The sequence below is a fragment of the Hyla sarda genome, chromosome 1, assembly GCF_029499605.1.
Source record: "Hyla sarda isolate aHylSar1 chromosome 1, aHylSar1.hap1, whole genome shotgun sequence".
In the NCBI taxonomy this organism is placed as follows: domain Eukaryota; kingdom Metazoa; phylum Chordata; class Amphibia; order Anura; family Hylidae; genus Hyla; species Hyla sarda.
Genome location: NC_079189.1, coordinates 190,589,835 through 190,613,215, shown reverse-complemented (window position 1 = coordinate 190,613,215; position 23,381 = coordinate 190,589,835). Strand labels below are relative to the sequence as shown.

Sequence of the window (23,381 nt, the reverse complement as noted above, 5' to 3'; positions counted from 1 at the left end):
AAACTTCCAGCAGTTCAATGGCTTTATTAATATCAATAAAACAATTACCACTTCACTTAGTTTACAACATTCAATGCGGAGACTTATATAAAAAATCTTTAGGTGCCCTGGGCTCTAAATAGGCGACACAGACAGACATGGTGGAGGTTAGGGGCCTGAGCTGGCCGCCCATGGGCCCCACTGAGACTGACTTGACTTCTAGCTGCAGCTGCCACATTGTAATTGCAGGAAGTGTGTGATGGCAGACGTAAAACAAAGCTCTTTACTGAATGAGTCCGAGGCTGATCATTTATGAATGAAAGGACTAACCTTCCGTGTCTCATTTAAAGCACCACAAGCACAATGTTTCCAGCAAGTAGAAGTACCTAACATTCATCAAATTCATCTGTACTGCCTACTTTAAAATGGTGAGAAAAAACTGAGGGTTAAAGGAACACTAAACCTAAAGTAGAAAGTTTAGTAATGAGTAAAGCTTATAAGAGCAGCTCACATCATAGATTTATATCTATGTAAATATATCTGGGAATTCTCAATTCTCAGTGCACATATTTTACATAAAATAGTGTTCATAGGGGCAGACATATTTCTGGACCTCCTGTCTGTAATCCCGCTGAAAAATACAGTCAAGCTCTCTCAGCCTTAAAGGGGTTCTCCGGTGCTTAGACATCTTATCCCCTATCCAAAAGATAGGGGATAAGATGCCTGATCGCAGGAGTCCCGCCACTGGGGACCCCTGTGATCTTGCACGCGGCACCCCGTTTATAATCAGTCCCCGAAGCGTGTTCGCTCCGGGTCTGATTACTGTTGATCACGGGGCCGGCGGCGTGTGACGTCACGCCTCCGCCCCTGTGTAACATCACGCTCCGCCCCTCAATGCAAGTTTATGGGAGGGGGCATGACAGCTATCATGCCCCCTCCCGAAGGCTTGCATTGAGGGGCGGAGCGTGACGTCACACGGGGCGAAGGCGTGACGTCACACGCCGTCGGCCCTGTGGTCGCCGGTAATCAGACCCGGAGCGAACACGCTCCGGGGACTGATTACAAATGGGATGCCGCATGCAAGGTCACGGGGGTCCCCAGCGGCGGGACTCCCGCCATCAGGCATCTTATCCCCTATCCTTTGGATAGGGGATAAGATGTCTAAGCACCGGAGAACCCCTTTAAATAGTGGTTTATAGTCAACAGATTACATTCACAAGTAATTTATTTTTTTAATAGAAAATGCACATATGGGTCATTAAACTCTTTCACTTTTACACCTAAAAACAACTCATTGACATTTTACTAAATTACCCAGTGGTAGGGAATGTGAGGGCCAAAAAAACTGTACTCACCCATCACATTTCTCTTGATATAGCACCATCACTGCTCTTGTGACCTCAGAGAAAGTTCCTCAATAACATCCCTGTACACCGATGACAGGGCTCTGCAGTCTATCACTGGTCTCAATGGTCACGTGTATTTCCCAGTGATTGGCTGCAGTGTCCCAGTGTCAGTGTACGAGGACATCATTGGGACACTTCCACTAGGGACTGCAAAACAGCACTGAATAAACAGCAAGCTGAAGGGGTGAGTATAGTTTTCTTTTTTATTTGTCCTCCCATATCCTGCCAGTGGGACTGGGAAATCCCTTTAATATTGTTAAAGTTCTATTAGCACAGAAAACATACAGTTAACTTTTGAGAGACATGTTTTTTAGTTGTACACTTTATGGGGTGCAATCTAAAGTCAAGGTACATCCAATGGTGATGCGACCTTAAAATTTCTGATTCTTTTGGTATTGTGTCCCTGTAAGCCTCTGCACACGCAAATCCAACTTCTTTACACCTTGATAAAACTGAAGCTCAATCTGTACCCCACAGTGATAAAAGTAATGCACGAAAAACACAAGCTCTTGACCAGACAAAAGAAAAAAAATCTCTGTATTGCACTTCAAGGTTCAGAATTCCAGCAGTTAAGTGTACAGACAACAGTTCCATAGCAGCACATTCACACATACACGCACACACATGAGTGTTTTTGAGTGTAAGATAAAGTTTATTGCAGATTTCACTCAGCATTAGTTTAGTGGTTAGGACTTTACAGGACCAAAAAAAATAACATTTTACAAACATTTTCTGTATAATTTAATAGGACTGGGTACAGATACAGCAGCTCTTAAAACACAATTGGTTGACACTGAAAATAAATTCAGATATCCAGTTAGTTGAGATGATCTGGCGCACACACAATATACTTGCACCTTCCCCAGCTGCTTCATAAGGCAGTGCAGGGTTAATACTTTCTATGTGTGAGGAAAAGTTGTAAAAGTGTCAAGCTGCATGGGCACACACACATACACACCAATAAGCTCTCTGTTCACATCTGGCTGTGCATAAAGGACAACCTCACAACCCTCAGGAGGTATCAGAAAAGGGATAGTGCGTCTTGAAGCCAGACAAGAAGCACTGGAGGGGTGGAGGGATGGGGGGAAGCAGGGAGCTGGGAAGGCAGGGAAAGAAAGAATCATCTCCTCTGACCTCTAGTGAAGTGCCAGGTTTTTTCTTAAGCTCTTCACATTTCCTAAATTTGCAGATCTGGTGTCCTGTTTTGCGGTTCCTGCAACTGCTGCAGACTCCACAGTTGATGAGCCTCTTGCAGGGCACACAGACCCCACACCTTTTCCTCTTCTTCTTGGCAGGGTTCCCGCTGGCTCCCGAAGAATTATTCTGCGGGCAGTCTGCCAGATTGGCAATTTGAAACGCACTGTCTGTGACGGCTGCCGAGGCTGCTGCGGGGGAGTGAAGGGCTGTCATGACGATGACCCCTGGAGGTAATGAGATGCCCCCTAGAGCCGGAATAGCGGAAAAAGTTCCAACGCGTTCAGGGAGATTCATTATCTCTGCTTCAGCGGCGCCGCATTTGAGCTTGTTCATGCATTCCCCTGCCAAAGGTCTGCAGTGTTCAGGGGATAAGGTGGAAAGGAAATTATTATTTGCCATTTGCAACGACTCTGGCGCTCCGCCAGGCTTCCCCAGCCTTTGGGAGTCGTTTCTGTGCATGCTGGTCCTATTAGGGTTGATAGCTGCTGATTTCCTTCCCCAAAGCATTGCATTATCGCAGTTCCAAGGAGACATGCCAATCCGGGCACTGGGGAATATAGGGGTGGTGATCCTGGCAATCTTAGCAGCCTGAGGGAACGCACCATTGGTTTTGTAAAAGGTAGCAAAGGACCTATACCTCTCCATTTCCGAATTGTAATCCATGAGGCTGTTCAAAGCCCCCTCCACCAGGTTATCCTTGGGGAGCACGGAAGCCTCTGGGTTCTGTCCATTCTCCACACAAACATTAGTGTTCATATTGGACATCTCTGAGGAGGGTAGGTGGAAGGGGGTAGGAGGGGAGAGAGGGGGGAAACCACCGAAACTGCTTAATTCAGTCACCTTTATTTTTGGGTGAGACCTTCAATAAGCAACTGGTTTTATTTCTATTCTGTGGGGCTTGTGCAACTGGGAGAAGTGCCTTTTTATTTTTTCGTAGGTGATTTTTCAGCAGACAGCAGTTTGTCACGGAGCATCTTCTTGTGCATTATCACAAACGCCAACTGTTCCAAGTAAAACAAAGAGAATCATTCCAAAAAGGTGCACGGGAGAGAAAGAAATAAATACACTGTCAAAATCATTTCCATCACATTAATAAATATCATTCCCCCACCCCCTCCTATTCCCCCGAACATAATTGAATTGCATAATAGCATTAATAGCTGGATGGAATATCTGAGACTGCTGAGGGTGGTGAGGGGGGGGGGGAGAGGGGAGGAGGAGGGCGAAAATGGGGGTGTTGACAAATGCCAAGGGAGACAGAAAGTAGAGATCAAAAGACATGTAAATCAGAGATGGAAAGGGTTATGGTACCTCTAACCAGAGGGCATTGAACGTTATGAAACGAATGAACAAAGTGTTGTCAAGGCACGGAAATGCTGGAAGGCTGCAAGCAAAATGGGCTTGAACAGAAAAATGAACAGGAAATTAGCAAATTAAGTGCTGAGAAAGTCGACAATGCATCAGAGTATAAGCACAATGACAGTGAGAGGCCGCTTGTATACCATCTCCACTAAAAAGGCAGGCAAAATAGGAAATACCAGCTGCCACAGTGTCCTTCTGTGTCTGACGGTCATTAGTCTGAATCCCAGCACAGCTGGCTCTGCTAGGGTCTTAATTCAATGTACCAAGGACAGGTCTCAATTGGAGCAGCCATTTAAATGATGGGGAGTGGGGAGGTGGGCCCCTGCAACGGGAAGGAGGGAGAGCGGACGCCAGGCAAGGAGAGGAAGAGATGAGAAAGGGGCCAGATAAAAATAAGTCAGGCAATTTCATATTCTTGTGGTGTTATCTAAGAGCCGGCAGCTGTAGCGAGGCTGAGCTCTTTACAATCACAGAATGAGAAGCCCTCTGCATCCCTAAGCCCTGGTGACAGCACACAGTGACAATACAAGGCACCTGCACACAACAGGACCACAGAGGCTTCATTGTCTCCTCGTGCAGGCAAACACAGGGGCCGCCAGCATTAGTGCGCCTACAACTTTTCTTGCATATGATATCAGCATCTGCATAGTAAACAGTGGAGCTCACAATTAAATCGCCAGGATCATTAGTATTCCCTATGGGAATTGGGGTTACGGCAAGTCAAGTTCACCTTCTCCCTGGACCATGTCTTCCCCATTTTCCTACAAATTCCTAAGGGGGGAGGCTCAGCGGAGCAAACCCTCAAAGTTCAGGCTGGTGATCAGTTCTGCTAATTAACCCTATAATGAGAGTAATGAAGCATTTCCGTACTGGGGGATGGCATGATCCCCCCCCCCCCCCCCCCCCTGCAACCTCACAGCATTATAGCGAGAACTAGGAAATCCACATGAGCCGCCGGGAATACTGATAGGGATCTGAAATCCCAGGAAGACCTTGTGCCAACAGGAAGCACCAGCGTCTGTGCCCTCTATCAAGGAAAGCCAAGCCTCTAAAACTCAGAGGTTTGATAGCAGTACAAAGGCTGCCCCAAAAGGCTCCAGGCTAAACGCAACCAGGGGCAAGAGGGAAGCTGACAGGAATACAATGCATGCATGGGACATTCCACACTGGCCAATATTGCAAAGGGAAAACTTGACTACTCCAAACTAGTTATGCCAGCCTGACAAGCAGCTTGCCATCTGATATCATTTCCTAGTGTTTATAAAGTCAAGAAAAGTAGTGGCAAGAAATGACGAAGAAGTGATGGCAAAACAAACAGAAGAAGAAATGATGCCCTCCTGAGTGACTAGTAGTAAGCACTGGTGCCAGGGCATGATGATGGTTCATATGCCATCAGAGGTCAGGGCTCCCCTGGGTGGGGGAGGGGCGGATTAATTAATAAATGAAGGCACAGCACTTAACATTAGTCACATCACAGCAAAGGGCAAAGGCACACTGACTGATGGCAGCAGGAGGGGGAGGGGAGGGGGACAAGGTGGAACAACAAAATCTGCCTACTTACCACTGGATGGAGGAGAGGACAGGCAGGCTGCTGCATCTAATGCCCCCCACACATCGCACACTCCAGGTGCCCGGGCAGCGCCAGGACACTTTATGACTTACTGCTGCTAGGTCTGGGGGGGCGGCAGCGGGAGGAGAGGGGTGAGGAGCGGAGGGTGCCGCCGGTGGTCCCTGCTCTCCCCTCAGTGTGTGTGTGTGTGTGTGTCTCTGGCTGGCTCTCCCTGTGCGCTGCTCTCCAGTCAGTTTCCAGTCGATGTGTGTGAGGAGGGAGGGCGGGAGGAGGCAGCCTGGGAGTCAGTCAGTCTCTCTCTTTCTCTGCGTGTGGCTGAGAGGCATGGGGGGGCTGCGAGGGGAGGAGGAGGTGAGGTGGGGGGGGAGCGGGAGGGGGATGGGGGAGAGGGAAGAAGAAGAAGGAGGAGGAGGAGGAGAGAGGTGGAGAGTTATTGGCGCCGAGGTGAGGAGGATGCAGGGATGTGGACACCTACTGATGATTGGCTGCAAATTACACCGGGAATCAGAGGCGCACACACGGCCACTGCTCCTCTGTACTCCCCTCCCCCTCCTCCTCCACACAGCAAATCCTCGGCTCAGCGCAGCAGCCACGTCTCCGCTCCCCCCGCCGCCCTCCGCAGGGACACGGCTGCCATTATTATTATTATTGTCTGGGGGTCGCTGTGAGGGGAGTGACACTGCTCGTCGGGCCGGGTGGGGGCGGCGGCCGAGGGGGATAATAAACTTCACGCTTCTCAGCATCCTCCTTCTTCTCTGCTGGTGACAAGACATTTCATGTGACCTCCCTCTCCTTTATCCCCGAGGTGTGAGGCGGCTGCTGCATGCTGTTTCCTCCAGGAAACCGTCTACATGGCCGCACACCTACACGGCACACATACATGAAGTCTAATGGGGTCTGTCTGTTCCTCCAGGAGAAGGAGGATGCTAGGACTGGTCCCTCATAGGTGGCATTGTCACCCAGAGCCCCAAATCTCTACTTCTTACCCATACAAAGCCCCCTCCATATCTATCTTCTAACTGTATCTATAGTCTGTGTTCCTTTAAAATATCATAGGATACAAAGCAGTGGTCTCCAAACAGGGGGCCTCCAGCTGTTGGAAAACTACAACTCCCAGCATGCCCGGACAGCCAACGGCTGTCCGGGCATGCTGGGAGTTGTAGTTATGCAATAGCTGGAGTCCGCATCTATGAGAATTTCAGATATAGGGCACCGAATGGCCACTTTATTATAGAAACCTATCTCGTAGAGCATTGGAAATCCATTGGCCTTCAGAACCGCAGCAGTTTTTCGTTTTTTAGAATACATTCTGCAGGAATATTGGCCTATGTGGATAGGATAGATACGGACATGTTCTGTACAGCCCCTTCTACCTCATCCCAGAGATGCGCTATGGGAATAAGATTGAGGGACAGAGAAATCAAGGAAAACCCGCCATCATGATGATACAACCCTTGTGCCATGGTGTATCGTCCTGCAGAAAGTGTCCTTAAGCCATAGGGTAAACCACTGCCATGAAATTGGTCGAACACAATGGTTAAATAAGTCTTGGACTATGTTTACATGGCGGAAAATTTCCGTGTGGCCATTCCACTAACTGTAGAGCGCTGGAAGAGCATGTCAGCATTAGGACCGCTCAGGAATGCGCCGTCTCAAGTCTCAAAGACAGCAATGCATTTCCTTGTGGAATCTGCAGAAAGAATAGACATGACTATTTTTTCTGGGAACGCCAGGAATCAGAATTTCTGTCCCAGAAACATTTGGTGCGGAAATTCTGCCGTGTGAAGAGTGGAGCAAAATCCCATTGAAATCAGATGCCAGAAGTGTTCCAAGAAGTTCCAGATACCAGAAGTGTTCCAAGAAAAACAGCCTTATCCTTATGCCACCTCCACCTGCCTAAACTCTTAAAACCTGACAGGAAAGGTTCATTATTTCATGCTGCCAAATTCTAATGAATCTGGGTTCATCTGACCAGGCAATGCTTTTCTGCTGCATATTGATCTTGTATTTGGCCACTGGAATATCACCTTTTGGTTTCCCTCACAAAAGTGCCACTTGACCTGATTATCTGTTGTTATAGCCTATCTGTGGTGAGGAAAGATGAGGTGCGTAGACAATATAGTTGGAGCACTAACATTGTATTCAGTCTCTGAAGGTCAGAGGATCATGCTCTGCTTCAGTATGTCACAATACATGTTGGCATTCATTGTTTGCTCAATGAACTGTAGTTCCCCAGTACCTGCAGCACTCCTGCAGGCCCAGACCAGGAAACTACTACCACCATGCTTGTCTGTAGGCAAGATATACTTGTCTTTGTACTGCTTACCTGGTTGCTGCCACAGACCCTTGACACCATCTGAACCAAATAAGTTTATCTTGATCTCACTGGACCACAGGACATGGTTCCAGTAATCTATGTCCTTAGTCTGTCTTCAGCAAACCGCAGGCTTTCTTGTGCATTATCTTTAGAAAAGGCGTATGGTCTGAGCACTGACAGGCGGACCCCTACCCCTTCAACCTCTGCAGTAATGCTGGTAGGTATGTCTTTTTCCCAAACATAACCTCTGGATATGATGCTGAGCACCTACACTCAACATCTTGGGTTTACCATGGCAAAGTGGAACCTGTTCTGCAAAACCACTGTATGGTCTTCCCCACAGTGTTGCAGCTCGGTTTCAGAGTCTTGGCAATCTTCTTATAGGCTAGGCCCTCTTCATGTAGAGCATTCATTCTTTTTTTCAGATCCTCAGAAAATCCTCAGGTGCCATGTTAAATTTTTAGGGACCAGTTTTAGAGAGTGTGAGAGCGATAACACCAAATTTAAGACACCTGCTCCCCATTCACACCCGAGACCTTGTAACACTAACGAGTCACATGACACCGGGGAGAGAAAACTGCTAATTGGACCCAATTTGAACATTTTCACTTAGGCGTGTACTCACTTTTGTTGCCAAGGTTTAGATATTAACGGCTACAGTCATGGCTGTAAATGTTGGCACCCCTGAAATTATTCAAGAAAATGAAGTATTTCTCACAGAAAAGGATTGCAGTAACAGATGTTTTGCTATACACATGTTTATTCCCTTTGTGTGTATTGGAACTAAACCAAAAAAGGGAGGGAGGAAAAAAAAATTGGACATAGTGTCACACCAAACTCCAAAAATGGGCTGGACAAAATTATTGGCACCCTTTCAAAATTGTGGAAAAATAAAATTCATTCAATCATGTGATGCTCCTTTAAACTCACCTGGGGCAAGTAACAGGTGTGGGCAATATTAAAATCACACCTGTAAGCAGATAAAAAGAAGAGAAGTTAACTTTGTCTTTGCATTGTGTGTCTGTGTGTGCTACACTAAGCATAGACAACAGAAAGAGGTGAAGAAAACTTTCTGAGGACTTGATAACCAAAATTGTGGAAAAATATCAACAATCTCAAGGTTACAAGTCCATCTCCAGAGATATAGATTTGCCTTTGTCCACAGTGAGCAACCTATGGCACTGTAGCTAATCTCCCTGGGCATGGACGAAAGAGTAAAATTTATGAAAGGTGTCAATGCAGGGTAGTCCGGATGGTGGATAAGCAGCCCCAAACAAGTTCCAAAGATATTCAAGCTGTCCTGCAGGCTCAGGGAGCATCAGTGCCAGCGCAAACTATCCGTCGACATTTAAATGAAATAAAACGCTATGGCAGGAGACCCAGGAGGACCCCACTGCTGACACAGAGACATAAAAAAAGCAAGACTACATTTTGCCAAAATGAACTTGAGTAAGCCAAAATCCTTCTGGGAAAACGTCTTGTGGACAGATGAGACCAAGGAGAACTTTTGGTAAAACACATCATTCTACTGTTTACCGAAAATGGAATGAGGCCTATAAAGAAAAGAACACACAGTACCTACAGTGAAATATGGTGTAGGTTCAATGATGTTTTGGGGTTGTTTTGCTGCCTCTGGCACTGGGTGCCTTGAATGTGTGCAAGGCATCATGAAATCTGAGGATTACCAATGGATTTTGGGTCGCATTGCACAGCCCATTGTCAGAAAGCTGGGTTTGCGTCCGAGATCTTGAGTCTTCCAGCAGGACAATGACCCCAAACATATGTCAGAAAGCACCCAGAAATGGATGGCAACAAAGCGCTGGAGAGTTCTGAAGTGGCCAGCAATGAGTCCAGATCTAAATCCCATTGAATACCTGTGGAGAGATCTTAAAATTGCTGTTGGGAAAAGGCGCCCTTCCAATAAGAGAGACCTGAAGCAGTTTGCAAAGGAAGAGTGGTCCAACATTCCTGGTGAGAGGTGTAAGAAGCTTATTGATGGTTATAGGAAGCGACTGATTTCAGGGTGTGCAACCAAATATTAAATTTAGGGTGCCAATAATTTTGTCCAGCCCATTTTTTGAGTTTGGTGTGACATTAGCTTTTTTGGTTTAGTTCCAATACACACAAAGGGAATAAACGTGTATAGCAAAACATGTGTTACTGCAATCCTTTTCTGTGAGATGTTCACTTTCTTGAAAAATTTCAGGGGTGCCAACATTTACTTTATGTATTATTTTGACAGGACATAACATTGAACACTGTTATACAGGCGGTGCACTCACCACATTTCTTCAGTATTGTCACATTAAAAGATGTAATCAAATATTTACCAAAATGTGACAGGTGGACTCACTTCTGTGAAATACTGTATAATCAACACAATTGCACAAGAAAAACAATTTTTGAAAGCTTAGTGTTGGTTAGTCTAGCACCAATGACCATGTCTTGTCGTGGATAGCTCAGATCAATCAATTTTCCCAATCTAATCTAACTGATCCACAGAGAACTATTTTTCTTTATGCAGCACTCTGGGGTCATATGTCCAATTTCCATACAGGGAAGCTCTAGTCATGAAAGTGGCCATTTAGTTTGTATAAGGTGTGTATGAACAGTTTAGACTCTCATCTGTTTCTTGAGTGTTGATCTTCTACATACAACATCTCTAATGGAAGACACAGCATTTGCACGCATCACATGAACCACCCATAGCTTTCAATAATCACTATGTAATGATTTATTGCCCTGAGGTGCCACTGCAGATGAATTGAACACTTACTGTCAGGCTACTTTATGTTTTTACAGGTGTTTTCAGTGGGTTCTAAAAATGGGAATCTCAATGACTTATTTAACATAGTTGTCTCATCACATTCAGGCACTTTCATGCTGGTCTCTTCTGAGGACATGTAGCATTATATGGTGGCCATACTTATGAAAATAAATGGACAGCTTGCGCCTTCCAGAAAGGGGACCCCTATTTTTTGAGATTCCTATGCCCATAGAGAATCTTTAGAGGGTTTGTCTTCATTTGACATCCTGTTTAACATTAGAGGGTTCTTCTCACATAAAAGAGGCATGAAGAAAACATACAACAGCAAGCACTGTGTTCTTGCTTAGAATCAGCATGACTGGTATGTTATAAAGTTATACCTGACTTGTTTACATTGTCCAGAGAAATATTTTTTAATGGTGCAAGGTGCTAGAAAGCAGAAGTAATTCTGAAGCAATTTTAACATATTTTCAATTACATCCAATGTTTCAGCACTATGACCACTTTGAATCATAATCATTTTTATAGCCACCTATAGAGTGTGAAGTATGAGATTTCACTTTTTCATATTCTCATCATCATCAAAATCATTTTTTTTATACACATGCTGGAACCAAATCATACTTATGCCCTCAACTAGTTGTAAAGATAGTGGGAATGGTGACAGCACATGTGAATAACCTGCATTTATTTGCTGTATTCCTCAGACAGAACTGGATTGGTCTTTCCAGTGATAGACATACACTTTGTGCACTGACCTGGAGCAGAAAATTAGTCACCCAGGAAACATAATAACAATAATCTGACCGTGGCAAGGATGGGTCAGCTAATGCACATTCCAATTTGAGGACACATGGGAGACTTTCCCTCTAAAACATTGTGTCTTTTCCCCTAAACAATGAAAACCCAGTTATGTTTTGCTCTTTGGCTGGCAGCTAGCAGGGTGGTTATTTTGCTAAGGTTTTTGATAATGTGATCATGACTTAAAGAGGAATTCCATGTTTTTTTTTTAAATTAATTTTCTTCCTGTGCATAAATACAAAGATGAATGATGGGACTTCAGTTTCCCAGTCTGATGCTCGGTTAAAGTGAAGAAGGGGCTTCATAAAATTTATGTGAAACGTTGATAGTCAAGCATATCTTCTTCAGTCCTATAATCAGTGAATTAAGTCTTGGTCACGTAGGAGCACTGCTGCTCCATTCACACAGGGAACTTATGGACCACCATTCTCTTGACAGGTGAATGTCCTGGCAAATAGACTCTTTGTGATCACACATGCATTGCCTATCCTGTTGATAGTTGATAAAAGTTGTTCGCAGGAAAACCCCTATAAATTGATTTGTAGATCTACTGTAATTAGGATATCAGTGCTTGGTCATGTTTTTCATATACACAGGATTTTTAAATGTAAAATAAAATACTAAAGTGATGGTTATGGATAATGTTTGGCATTACTGCCTGATCAATGGTAGTCTCTCCACTCATGGGGTATGACTACTGACTGTCTAGTGCTCCAGCATCTTTATTAATTTCTCCTGCACAGTATCACTCCCAGCCATCCACTGTGCAAAGAACAGTTCCATGGACAAAGGATAACAAAGAGTGCCTCTATGCAGGAGAAATTCCAAAAGGATCTCTTTCTCTTTATTCTCTGAATTGTAGGGGTCCCAGACATTGAGCCCTCGCCAATTATAAGGACACATCCTAGTAATATGTCATAATTGTAATTGATGGTAGTATGCCTTTAAAGAGCGTGTGTTTTATAATCCTACTAGCAGAGAACCCATCGTTGCCCATGTTCCTACCTAAACCTTGTGGAAGAGGAAAAGCAGCAATGATACTGTTGTCTTCATATCCTGACTTCATATCCCATCCAAATATCATATTCTCGTATCCCATCCTCATATCCTGTCCAAATATCATATCATCATGCCCCATCCTCATATCCTGACCTCATATGCCATCATCATATCCCGACCTCATATCCTGTCCAAATATCATATCATCATATCCTATCCTCATATCCCTGACCTCATATGCCGTCCTCATATCCCAACCTCATCCTTTCCTCATATCCCAACTTTTTATCCGGTCCTCATTTTCCATCATAAGGTGAGGCTAAGCTGAGATGAAGAGACTGTAGGCCGAAAATAGAAGGGGATTGGCTTGTGGGGTGTGTGGCTTGCAAACTGGACTCACATATTCACCTGGAGATGTGGAGGTTGTGGAGTAAGGTCCGACTGATATTTGATGAAGAGATTGTGGTTGAAATAACAGTGATGTGGTTGTATAAGACTAAAATAGTGTTTTAGGCCTTGAGTCAAAGGGCCAAAAACAGAAGAGCTCTGGCTTGCAATCTGGACAGACACACACTCATCAGGATAGGGGTCGGTTAGGGTCAATTTAACATTCCTATACTCTTAGTTGACATAATAGGAACAGGTATTTTAGGTTTTATCGAAAAAACTGCTGCCGCTTTAAAGTGATGCTGAAACACACACACATATATTTAGTCAGTGGATCCCCATATTTTATTTTATAAGAGTTATATAGATGATTTATTCATCCTTTGGAATGGCACTGAAAATGAAGCCATGGAGTTTGTTCAGAATATCAATTGCAATGATTGGTAATTGGTTTTTCCATCTAATATTTCATCCACTTCGATTGTCTTTTCAGATCTCGAGATTTTTAAAAATGAAACCGATGACCTACCGACATGCACACATTTAAAAAAAGTTGACATAAATAGTTTTTTGATTTTTAACAGCTGTCCCTTTTCCAAGTAGATCATGAATGTTCCATATGGTCAATACCAAAGAATCAGGAAAAATTGTAGCAGTCAATCTGACTATTGGATACAATCTAAGATCCCTCAATCAAGATTTTTAGAAAAAGGGTATCCCAAAAGAATTTCAACCACGGCTTTTAAGAAAGCAAGCAGTTCGACCCAAAAGGATCTTGTTGGGAAACCAAAAAGGTAGTGATAAAATTATTAATAAAAGCACTACGAACCAAGCGATTGATAATAAAAGGAACTATCATTTTATAACTACTTACAATAATGCCCCTAAACAAGTACATGGAATATTGACTAAACACTGGTCCATTCTTTTAGCAGATCCAATCCGGAAGCAAGTTCTCCCCCCAAACTTCCATTATATTCCGCAGAGCTAATACCCTTCAAAACCATTTGGCACCTAGTAGGTTAAATATGATAAATAAATAAAAATATTGAATCTAGGAATATTACAAAGAATAAAATTATGGGTACCTTCAGATGTGGAGTATCGAGGTGTTTATGCTGTAAGTGGATTCCCATTTCAGGTGTCCTCTCTATTCATTCCCGTTCTATTAATGAAACTATTTTCCTTAAGGAGACTAATAACTGTGCTTCTTCTTATGTAATTTATTTGTTATCCTGCAAATGTGGGGTACAATACATTGGACGCACTGTACGTACTGTGCGAGAATGAACAAGCATTGTTTTAATATTGGGAGTAAATTCATGCAACATAGTGTTTCATGCCATGTTACTCTCTCCCATCATGGAGAAACTTTTTGTTTCTCTATTTTCATTATAGAATAAATTAATGATAACATCCCTAATAGATACCAGCAACTTATCAATAGAGAATTCTGTTAGATTTTCAATTTGTCCCCTTACCTCTGTTGTCCGGATCGTCACTTCCCTTTGTGACGCAACTCATTTATGTGTATAAATTCTTCAAGTGTTTGTACTAGTATCACGCCTGATGAAAGGGTCATTAATACCCTGAAAGGTGTTGTGTGTGTTTAATAAATAGGAAAGAAACTTACCTTTGACCTAGAGCTGGGCGGTATGGTCAAATATGTGTATCATGGTATTTTTGTAACTTATGGCGGTTCCACTGTATATACCGGTATTCCCCTCCCAAATTAATTATTAGCCCAGCGCTGCGCTGTCCCCATCGGGGTACTACTCACGTCACCCGCAAGCGCTGCTCTCCTCGTCTTTCTGTTTGTTGCGGCCGCCGGCGCTCACACTCTATACTGTATCCCTATGCCCGGGCTGCAAAAGGTAAACAAAAATATAACTTTAACGCATGTTCCTACATTGGCCTTATGCTGGGGACGTGAACGTCGGACAGCCGTCAGCCTATCACCTTCCGCAGCGATGTTCCGCCTCGGCCGGTTATAGGCTGAGCCCACTGTGATGTAAGAAGCTGGCTTCTTACATGACAGTGGGCTCAGCCTATCACCGGCCGAGGCGGAACATCGCTGCGGAAGGTGATAGGCTGATGGCTGTCCGACATTCCCATCTCCAGGAAGAAGGTCCGGATTGACGGGGAAGGTGAGTTAAAGTTTATTTTGTTTACCTTTTGCAGCCCGGGCGTAGGGATACAGTATAGAGCAGTGGTCTTCAACCTGCGGACCGGGCATGCTGGGGGTTGTAGTTTTGCAACATTTGGAGGATGAAGACCACTGGTATAGAGTGTCTGCGCCGGCAAGAAACAGGAGGGATGATAGCTAATTGGGGGGGGGGGGGGGGGGGATTCTGGGTCAATCGGATCCCTGTGACCTGGAAAAAAATGATGATAGGTGCTGTCCGAGATGGCACCTATTATCCTTTAGCAGCAGGAGTGAGGTGGCTCTGGTTCTGGAGTCCGCCCCTGTTTTGAAGGGCATGCTGGGAGTTGCAGTAGTGTGCCTACAGCTGTTGCATAACAAATCCCAGCATGCCCTTCAGCTGTAAGTGCATGCTGAGAGTTGTAGTTTTGCAACAGCTGAAGTCAGACAGTTTGTTACCTAACTCAGTGTTTTGCAACCAGTGCGCCTCCAGCTGTTGCAAACTATAACTCCCAGCATGCACTGATAGACCGTAAATGCTGAAGGTTGTAGTTTTGAAACAGCTGGAGGAACACTGGTTGCGAAACACTGAGTTAAGTAACAAACTCCCAGTGTTTTGCAACCAGTGTGCCTCCAGTTGTTGCATAACTACAACTCCTAGCATGTACAAACTACCAAAGGGCATGCTGAGAGTTTTAGTAGTGTGTCTCCAGCTGTTGCATAACTAAAAGTCCCAGCATGCCCTTTGGCTGTAAGTGCATGCTGAGAGTTGTAGTTTTGTAACAGCTGAAGACACACTGGTTGCGAAACGCAGAGTTTGTTACCTAACTCAGTGTTTTGCAACCAGTGTGCCTCCCACTGTTGCAAACTACAACTCCCAGTATGCACTGATAGACCGTACATGCTGGGAGTTGTAGTTTTGCAACAGCTGGAGGCACACTGGTTGCGAAACACTAAGTTAAGGAACAAACTCTCAGTGTTTTGCAAACAGTGTGCCTCCAGCTGTTGCATAACTAGCATGCACAGACAGCCAAAGGGTATGCTGGGACCTGTAGCTTTGCAACAGCTGGAGGTTTGCCCCCCCCCCCCCCCCCCCCCCCATGTGAATGTACAGGGTACATTCACATGGGCGGGCTTGCTGTGAGTTTCTTGACTCAAGTTTTAGATACAGGAAATTTCCCGCTGCAGCTCCAACTCCCTGAGGGAAACTTGATGTGAACCCTCGTCCGTCTGAATGTACCCTAAAAACACTACTCTACACCTACACAAAATAAAGGGTACAACACTACATATACATATACCCTTAAACAGTTACGCCCCCCCCCCCCCAAATAAAAACAAAAAACGTCTGGTATGGCACCGTTTAGAAAACGGAGCCTCCAGCTGTTGTTGCAAGAGAAAAACTCCCAGTATTGCCGGACAGCCATTTACTGTCCAGGCATGCTGGGAGTTTTGCAACAGCTGGAGGCACCCTGTTTGGGAAACACTGCCGTAGGGTAATTTTTGGTATCGGAGGCAAGTGTAATTCTTGCATCTGGGTCCGTCCCTATGCAAATCGCTAATTTAGGCCTCAAATGCATATGGCGCTCTCACTTTGGAGCCCTTGCCTAAATTGCCTAACAAATTTTGGTGGGCTTTTTCTCCTTTTACCCCTTATGAAAAGGTAAAGTTGGGGTCTACACTTGCATGTTATTGTAAAAAAAAAAAAAAAATGTTTACACTACCATGCTGGTGTTGCCCCATACTTTTCATTTTCACAAGAGGTAAATGGGAAAAATGACCCCCGAATTTGTAACGCAATTTCTCCTGAGTACGAAAATACCCCACACGTGGGCTAAAAATTCTCTGCGGGCGCACAACAGGGCTCAGGAGTGAGAGCGTACTATGTAAATTTGAGGCCTAAATTGGTGTTTTGCACAGGGGTGGCAGATTTTACAGCGGTTCTGACATAAACGCAAAAAATAAAAAATAAAACACATTTTACCCCATTTTGGAAACTACACCCCTCACGGAAAGTAACAAGGGGTATAGTGAACCACGGGTGTTTGACAATTTTAGTAAAATTTGGATGGGAAAATGAAAACAAAAAAATTTCACTAAAATGCTGGTATTACCCAAAAATTTTCATTTTCACAAGGGAGAATAGGCAAAAAAAGCCCCCCAAAATGTGTAACCCCATTTCTTCTGAGTAAGAACATACCCCATATGTGGATGTAAAGTACTCTGCATGCGAACTACAATGCTCAGAAGAGAAGGAGCACCATTGGGCTTTTGGAGAGAAAATTTGTCCAGAATTGAAGGCCATGTGTGTTTACAAAGCCCCCCATGGTGCCACAACAGTGGAACCCCCCACATGTGACCCCATTTTGGAAACTACACCCCTCACATAATTTAATAAGGGGTGCAGTGAAAAATTGCATTTTTCATTTTCACGGACCACTGTTCCAAAAATCTGTGGGGTGTTAAGGCTCAATGTACCCCTTGTTACGTTTCTTGAGGGGTGTAGTTTCCAAAATAGTATGTCATGTGTTTTTTTATTTATTTATTTATTTATTTTTTGCCGTTCTGGCACCATAGGGGCTTCCTAAATGCGACATTCCCCCCCAAAAAAACATTCCAAAATCTGTGGGATGTTAAGACTCAATGTACCCCTTGTTACGTTTCTTAAGGGGTGTAGTTTCCAAAATAGTATGCCATGTGTTTTTTTATTTTTTTGTTTTTTTTGCTGTTTTGGCACCATAGGGGCTTCCTAAATGCGACATTCTCCCCAAAAAACTATTTCAAAAGCCAAATGTCACTCCTTCCCTTCTGAGCATTGTAGTTCGCCCGCAGAGCACTTGACATCGACATATGGGGTATTTTCATACTCAGAAGAAATGGGGTTACAAATTTCTGGGGGCATTTTCTCCTATTACCCCTTGTAAAATTTACACATCTGACTTTAACGAAAATCGTCAAACACCTGTGGGGTTTTCAAGCTCACTCTACCCCTTGTTACGTTGCTTGAGGGGTGTTGTTTCCAAAATAGTATGGTATGTGGTTGTTTATTTATTTTTATTTTTTTGTTGTCCTGGCACCATAGTCGATCCTTCCCTTCTGAGCCCTCTAGTGCACCCACAGAGCACTTGACATTCACATATGAGGTATTTACTTACTCGGGAGAAATTAGGGTACACATTTTGGGGGATTTCCCTCCTTTTACCCCTTGTAAAAATTCAAAAAATGGCTCTACAAGAACATGTGCTTGTAAAAAATGAAGATTTAGGATTTTCTCCTTCACTTTGCTGCTATTCCTCTGAAACATCTAAAGGGTTAACACACTTTCTGAATGTCATTTTGAATGCTCTGAGGGGTGCAGTTTCTATAATGGGCTTATTTATGGGGTATTTCTCACAGAAAAGCCCCTCAAATCCACTTCAAACTTAACTGGTCCCTGAAAAATTCAGATTTTGAATTTTCTGTGAAATTTTTTAAAATTGCTGCTATACGTTGAAGCCCAGTTTATGCCAACATAAAGTAGCCATATTGTATTTGTGAATCAATAAATAATTTATTTGTAATGTCCATTTTCCATACCAGCAGAAAGAAAAATGCTAACTTTTCTATAAAAAAAAAAAGTCCTTAAGGTGTTAAGAATCCTTAAGGTTAATATGGTCTGAGTCCCTAAGGGGTTAAGATAGTAGTACATTTTTGTTGATACTTGCATAATTTCTTTGTGAAGAAATCCAAAATTTCATGAAAAATCAAAACATTTTCATTTTTCTAAATTGTTAATTATTTGCTTATAAGGAAAATAGTCATACCAAATAAATCGTGTTGATTCACATAAACAATATGTCTACTTTATGTTGGCATCAAAAAGTAGGAATCGTTTTACTTTTTGGAGACATTAGAGGGCTTCAAAGTTTAGTATAATTTTTCCAAATTTTCAAGAAAATGTCAAAATCTTAATTTTTCAGTGACCAGTTTAGTTTGAAGTGAATTCAAGGGGTCTTTCTGTTAGAAATACCCCATAAATTACCCCATTATAAAAACTGCACACCTTAAAGTATTCAAAATGACATTCAGAAAGTGTATTAAACCTTTAGGTGTTTCACAGGAATAGCAGCAAAGTGGAGGAGAAAAGTCAAAATCTCTATTTTTTACACCATGATGTTGTAATCTACCCCAAATGTTCCTTTCCACAAGGGGTAAAAGGAGAAAAAGCCCCTTAATATGCATAACCCAATTACTCCCAAGTATGAAAATACCCTAAATGTGGATATAAAGTGCCCTGCGGGTGCACGGCAAGGCTCAGAAGGGAAGGAGCAACATTTGGTTTTTGGAAAGAGAATTTGGCTGGAATAGTTTTTTGGGGGCCATGCCGCATTATAAATCTCCCATGGTGTCAAGACAGTGGAAAACCCCCTCATGTGACACCATTTTGGAAACAAAGCCCCTCAAGGAATGTAATAATAGGTGCAGTGAGCATTTACACTCCACAGGCATTTGACACAATTTTGGAACAGTGGACCATGAAAATGAAAAATGTAACCTTTCATTTTTTTATATTCACAGGGGTTAGAAGGAGAAAAGGCCCCACAAAATCTGTAAACCAATTTCTAATTAAGTGCTGTGTGAGTGCAATGTAGGGCTCAAAAGGGAAGGAGCAACATTTGGCTTTTAGAGAGAGAATTTTGTTGGAAAAGTTTTTGGGTGCCATGTCGCATTTACAAAGCCACCATGGTGCCAGGACGTGGAAACCCCCCACATGTGATTCCATCTTGAAAAGTGTTCAACACATTTTTGGAATAGAGGGCCATAATAATAAAAAAATAAACTAAACTTTTTACACTAACATGTTGGTGTAGCCCCAAACTTTTCATTTTCAAAAGGGTTAAATGAAACAAAGCACCCTAAAATTTGTAACCTAATCTTCCAGAGTATGGAAATACCCCATATGTGGACGTAAAGTGCTCTGCATGTGCACAGCTGGGCTCAGAAGGGAAGGAACCCCATTTGGCTTTTGGAGATAGAATTTGTCTGTGATGGATGTTGGAGGCTATGTCACATTTATAAAGAACCAATAGTGCCCGCACAGTGGAAACCCCCCCCCCCATGTGACCCCATTTTGGAAACTACACCTCTGAAGGAGAATAAAAAGGGGTGCAGTGAACATTTACACCCCACAGGTGTCTGACCGATTTTTGAAACAGAGGTCTAAATGGTCACTGCCCTCCTTGTTACATTTCTTGAGCGGTGTAATTTCCAAAATGGGGGTCACATGTTTTTTTTTTTAGTGTTTATGTCAAAACCTCTGCAACCATCAGCCATTCCAATGCAAATCACTAATTTAGGCCTCAAATGTACAAAGTGCTCTCTCACTCCCGAGCCCTATTGTGCACCCACAGAGCCCTTTATGTCCACATATGGGGTATTTCCGTACTCATGAGAAATTGGGTTTACACATTTAGTTTTTTTCCCCCTCCTTTTATCTCTTGTGAAAATGAAGAATATGGGGCAACACCAGCATGTAAGGGTAAAAAAATAAAAATAATTAAACCCCCAAGTTTTCCTTTTCATAGGGGGTAAAAGGAGAAATAGCTCCCCAAAATTTGTAATGCATTTTCTTCTCAGTACAGAAATACCCCATGTGACCCTAAACTGTTGCTTGGAGGTACGACTGGGCTCTGGACTGAGAGAGCTCCATGCACATTTGAGACCAAAATTAGGGATTTCCATGGGGGTGGCTGATAGATGCAGAGATTAAGAGGGTCTCACATGGATGGAGTAGGCGGGGGGGGGGGGGGGGGGGGTTATACACTAGACACCAATGAAGCCAATGAAATCTGCTGTGGATTTTCCGCAGCTTCTAACTCTATCGGCTGGCTGTACCTATTTACTGGGGGGGGGGGGGGGCAACTTCACTACTAGCATGCCCTTTGGCTGTCTGTGCATGCTGGGAGTTGTAGTTTTGCAACAACTGGAGGCACAGTGGTTATGATGCTGATATATAAACAATACCTCTGCTCTTACAGTTAAATAACTGTGTAATGTAAAAAGAAAAAATGGGAGGTCATCCACTGGGTTAGAAAACCCCTTTGTGGTGGGCAAATACTTGCAAAAGGTAATTTTCACATGCGAAGAATCCTTTAATACTCGATCTGAGCCACGTTGCCTTCCCCTCATTCGCAAAGTGATTGTGCACTAGCAAGTCTCCCAGATGTCCCAATCTTAGAGACTTGCAGGGAGTTATTTTGGTGGTTTGTGGCAATATTGGTAATTTTAATAGGTAAAGGTCATCTTTTAAAATTATACTATTAAAAGTTATATTTTATTAAAGGGGTTATCCACCATAAGGTGATTTTAGTACGTACCTGGCAGACAGTAATGGACATGATTAGGAAGGATCTGCGCTTGTCTTGGAGCTAAATGGCTATGTTGTGAGAGTACCATAATACTGTGGCTAGCTTTTTGTGAACTGATATTTCCTTTTTGAGTTTTCATTTTTGCCTACAAATCCCATAATTCCATTTTCCTCCCTCCCTCACATCAGCCACCCCACCCATTGAAACATAAATGAGCTGCATCCATTCAAAAGACCTGAGGTTTTCAATCAGGGTGCCTACAGCTGTTGTATTAGTTGCAGATTGATCTCTCTACCACCAAGTGATCCCTCCCCCCATTGAAGCAGACAGGCTCCCTGTCATCAGCTGACCAGTGAGTCAGGTCTCGGCCGCATTGTAATCTGGGAAAAATCTGAGACAAAAGTAATTTTGTATGTTGTTAACAAATATTGGGGTGAAAATCACATAGGAATTGTAAGAAAATCATCACACACAGGTACAGACACTATATTATGAACTACACTAACTTTAAAGCCCCTGTAGCATAGTCAAATAAAAAAAAAAATCCTGGAATACCCCTTTATGATTACAGAGGGCAATTCAGTGTTGTGAGAGGCACTTTGGTTTGTGTTGTATACTATACCCTCCACCCTGATAAGGGTAATTTGTGTGTTTTTGGTTTCAGATGGTTATTTGGGCGAAAGCCAGCTTACTGTCAATCACAGCAGTGCATATCAAGAGGTGTTCCAACATCATGAAGACTGGTTGAGAAGAAATGCAATGCAGCCAGGGGAATAATCAATTTTCAAGTCTTCGCCTACCTGATAAGCAAGTGGGGTGCTCCATCTATAGACTTGATGGCAACTCGCCAGAATTCCAAAGTTCCCAGTTAGCTGCCTGAAACTTGAACACTCCTTGCTTTTAAATCAAGGGCTGTCAAATGATGTGGTAAACACACTATTAGCCTCAAGATAGTCGGCGACCTTAAGGATGCGTTCACTTGCTAGTAGCTAGTAGCGGGAAACCCGCTGCGAGTTACGCTACCATTGATTTAAATGGGTCCGCGGACAATCCGCAAATCTGACACTATTTCGAACTGTCTGTGGACCCATTCAAATCATTGGTAGTGTAACTCGCAGCAGGTTTCCCGCAGCGTCAAACCCGCTGCTAGTAATGGTGTGTGAATGCACCCTAAAAGTATATTCCAGGGTATGAAACATATACTTAGTGTAACACTTATGTTTCTGAAGACAGGAACACCGGTGGATGTGGATCCACTGGACCTGTGTGGCAGATGACTCGGACCGTACCAGGGAGCGGAGTCTAGATGCCACCGCAAAGCGGGTTGGACTTGCTGTTGCAGGCTGCACCCAGGTCGCTACTCCTGGCATGGGTCGACCACACAGGCGGCTGAGAAGATGCGAGGCACAGGAGGGATAAGGCAGCTCATAGTCTGGATAGCAGAAGGTCAGGGCAGGCAGCACAGTAGCGTAGTCAAAGCGAAGCAGGAGTTCAGTAGGTAGGCGGCAGAGGAGCAAGGTCAAGTCACAAGAGCAAGAGATCTTATACACGGCAAGGCAATACTGAGGAACGCTTTCTCAAAGGCACAAGGCAACAAAGATCCAGCAGGGAACTGAGGAGGGTGGAGGAATTTATAAATGAGACACAGGTGGATTACACTAATGAGTGTACTGGCCCGTTAAATCTTAAAGCTCCGGGGACAGGGACACACATGCCGAAGCAGAGAGGCAGAGGCAGTAGAAACACCCAGAGAGTGACGGACTAGGGCTCGCATGCGGGCGCATCCCGTGATGCGAGTCCCAGCCCCATCGGCAGCAGAAGGTAAGGGGACCATGCGCTCACGCCCCGCGTGTGTGGTCCTAACATAACAGTACCCCCCCTTTGGTCTCCCCCTCCTTTTATGAGAGAGAAAACACCTGAGAAGGTCATGGTCCAGGATATTCTCCTCAGGCTCCCAAGATCTCTCCTCAGGACTGTAACCCTCCCAGTCAACCCAAAAAAATTGTTTACCTCTCTCAGTTTTTGCAGCAAGAATCTGTTTAACTTTGTAGACATCAGCTAAGCCGGAGACAGGTGTGGGGACTCCTAAGAGAACCAGTTTATGAC

General features: G+C 43.8%; 1 protein-coding gene across 3 annotated transcripts in view; it reads right to left on the bottom strand.

Annotated features, from left to right (window-relative positions):
* Positions 1-6,398, bottom strand: part of CXXC4 (CXXC finger protein 4) — a 183,527-nt gene extending 177,129 nt beyond the window's left edge. The window contains exons 1-2 of one of the 3 annotated variants that reach the window (XM_056566231.1): positions 5,506-6,398; positions 2,520-3,583 (exon numbers count right to left, since the gene is read on the bottom strand). In XM_056566231.1, the coding sequence (XP_056422206.1) occupies positions 2,520-3,347 (828 nt within the window). In that variant the 5' untranslated portion in view covers positions 3,348-3,583; positions 5,506-6,398. Of the gene's footprint in view, positions 1-1,168; positions 3,584-5,505 lie in introns of those variants that run through there. The other 2 variants (XM_056566222.1, XM_056566214.1) reach the window with 2 other exon arrangements.
* Positions 6,399-23,381: the final 16,983 nt, after the last annotated feature.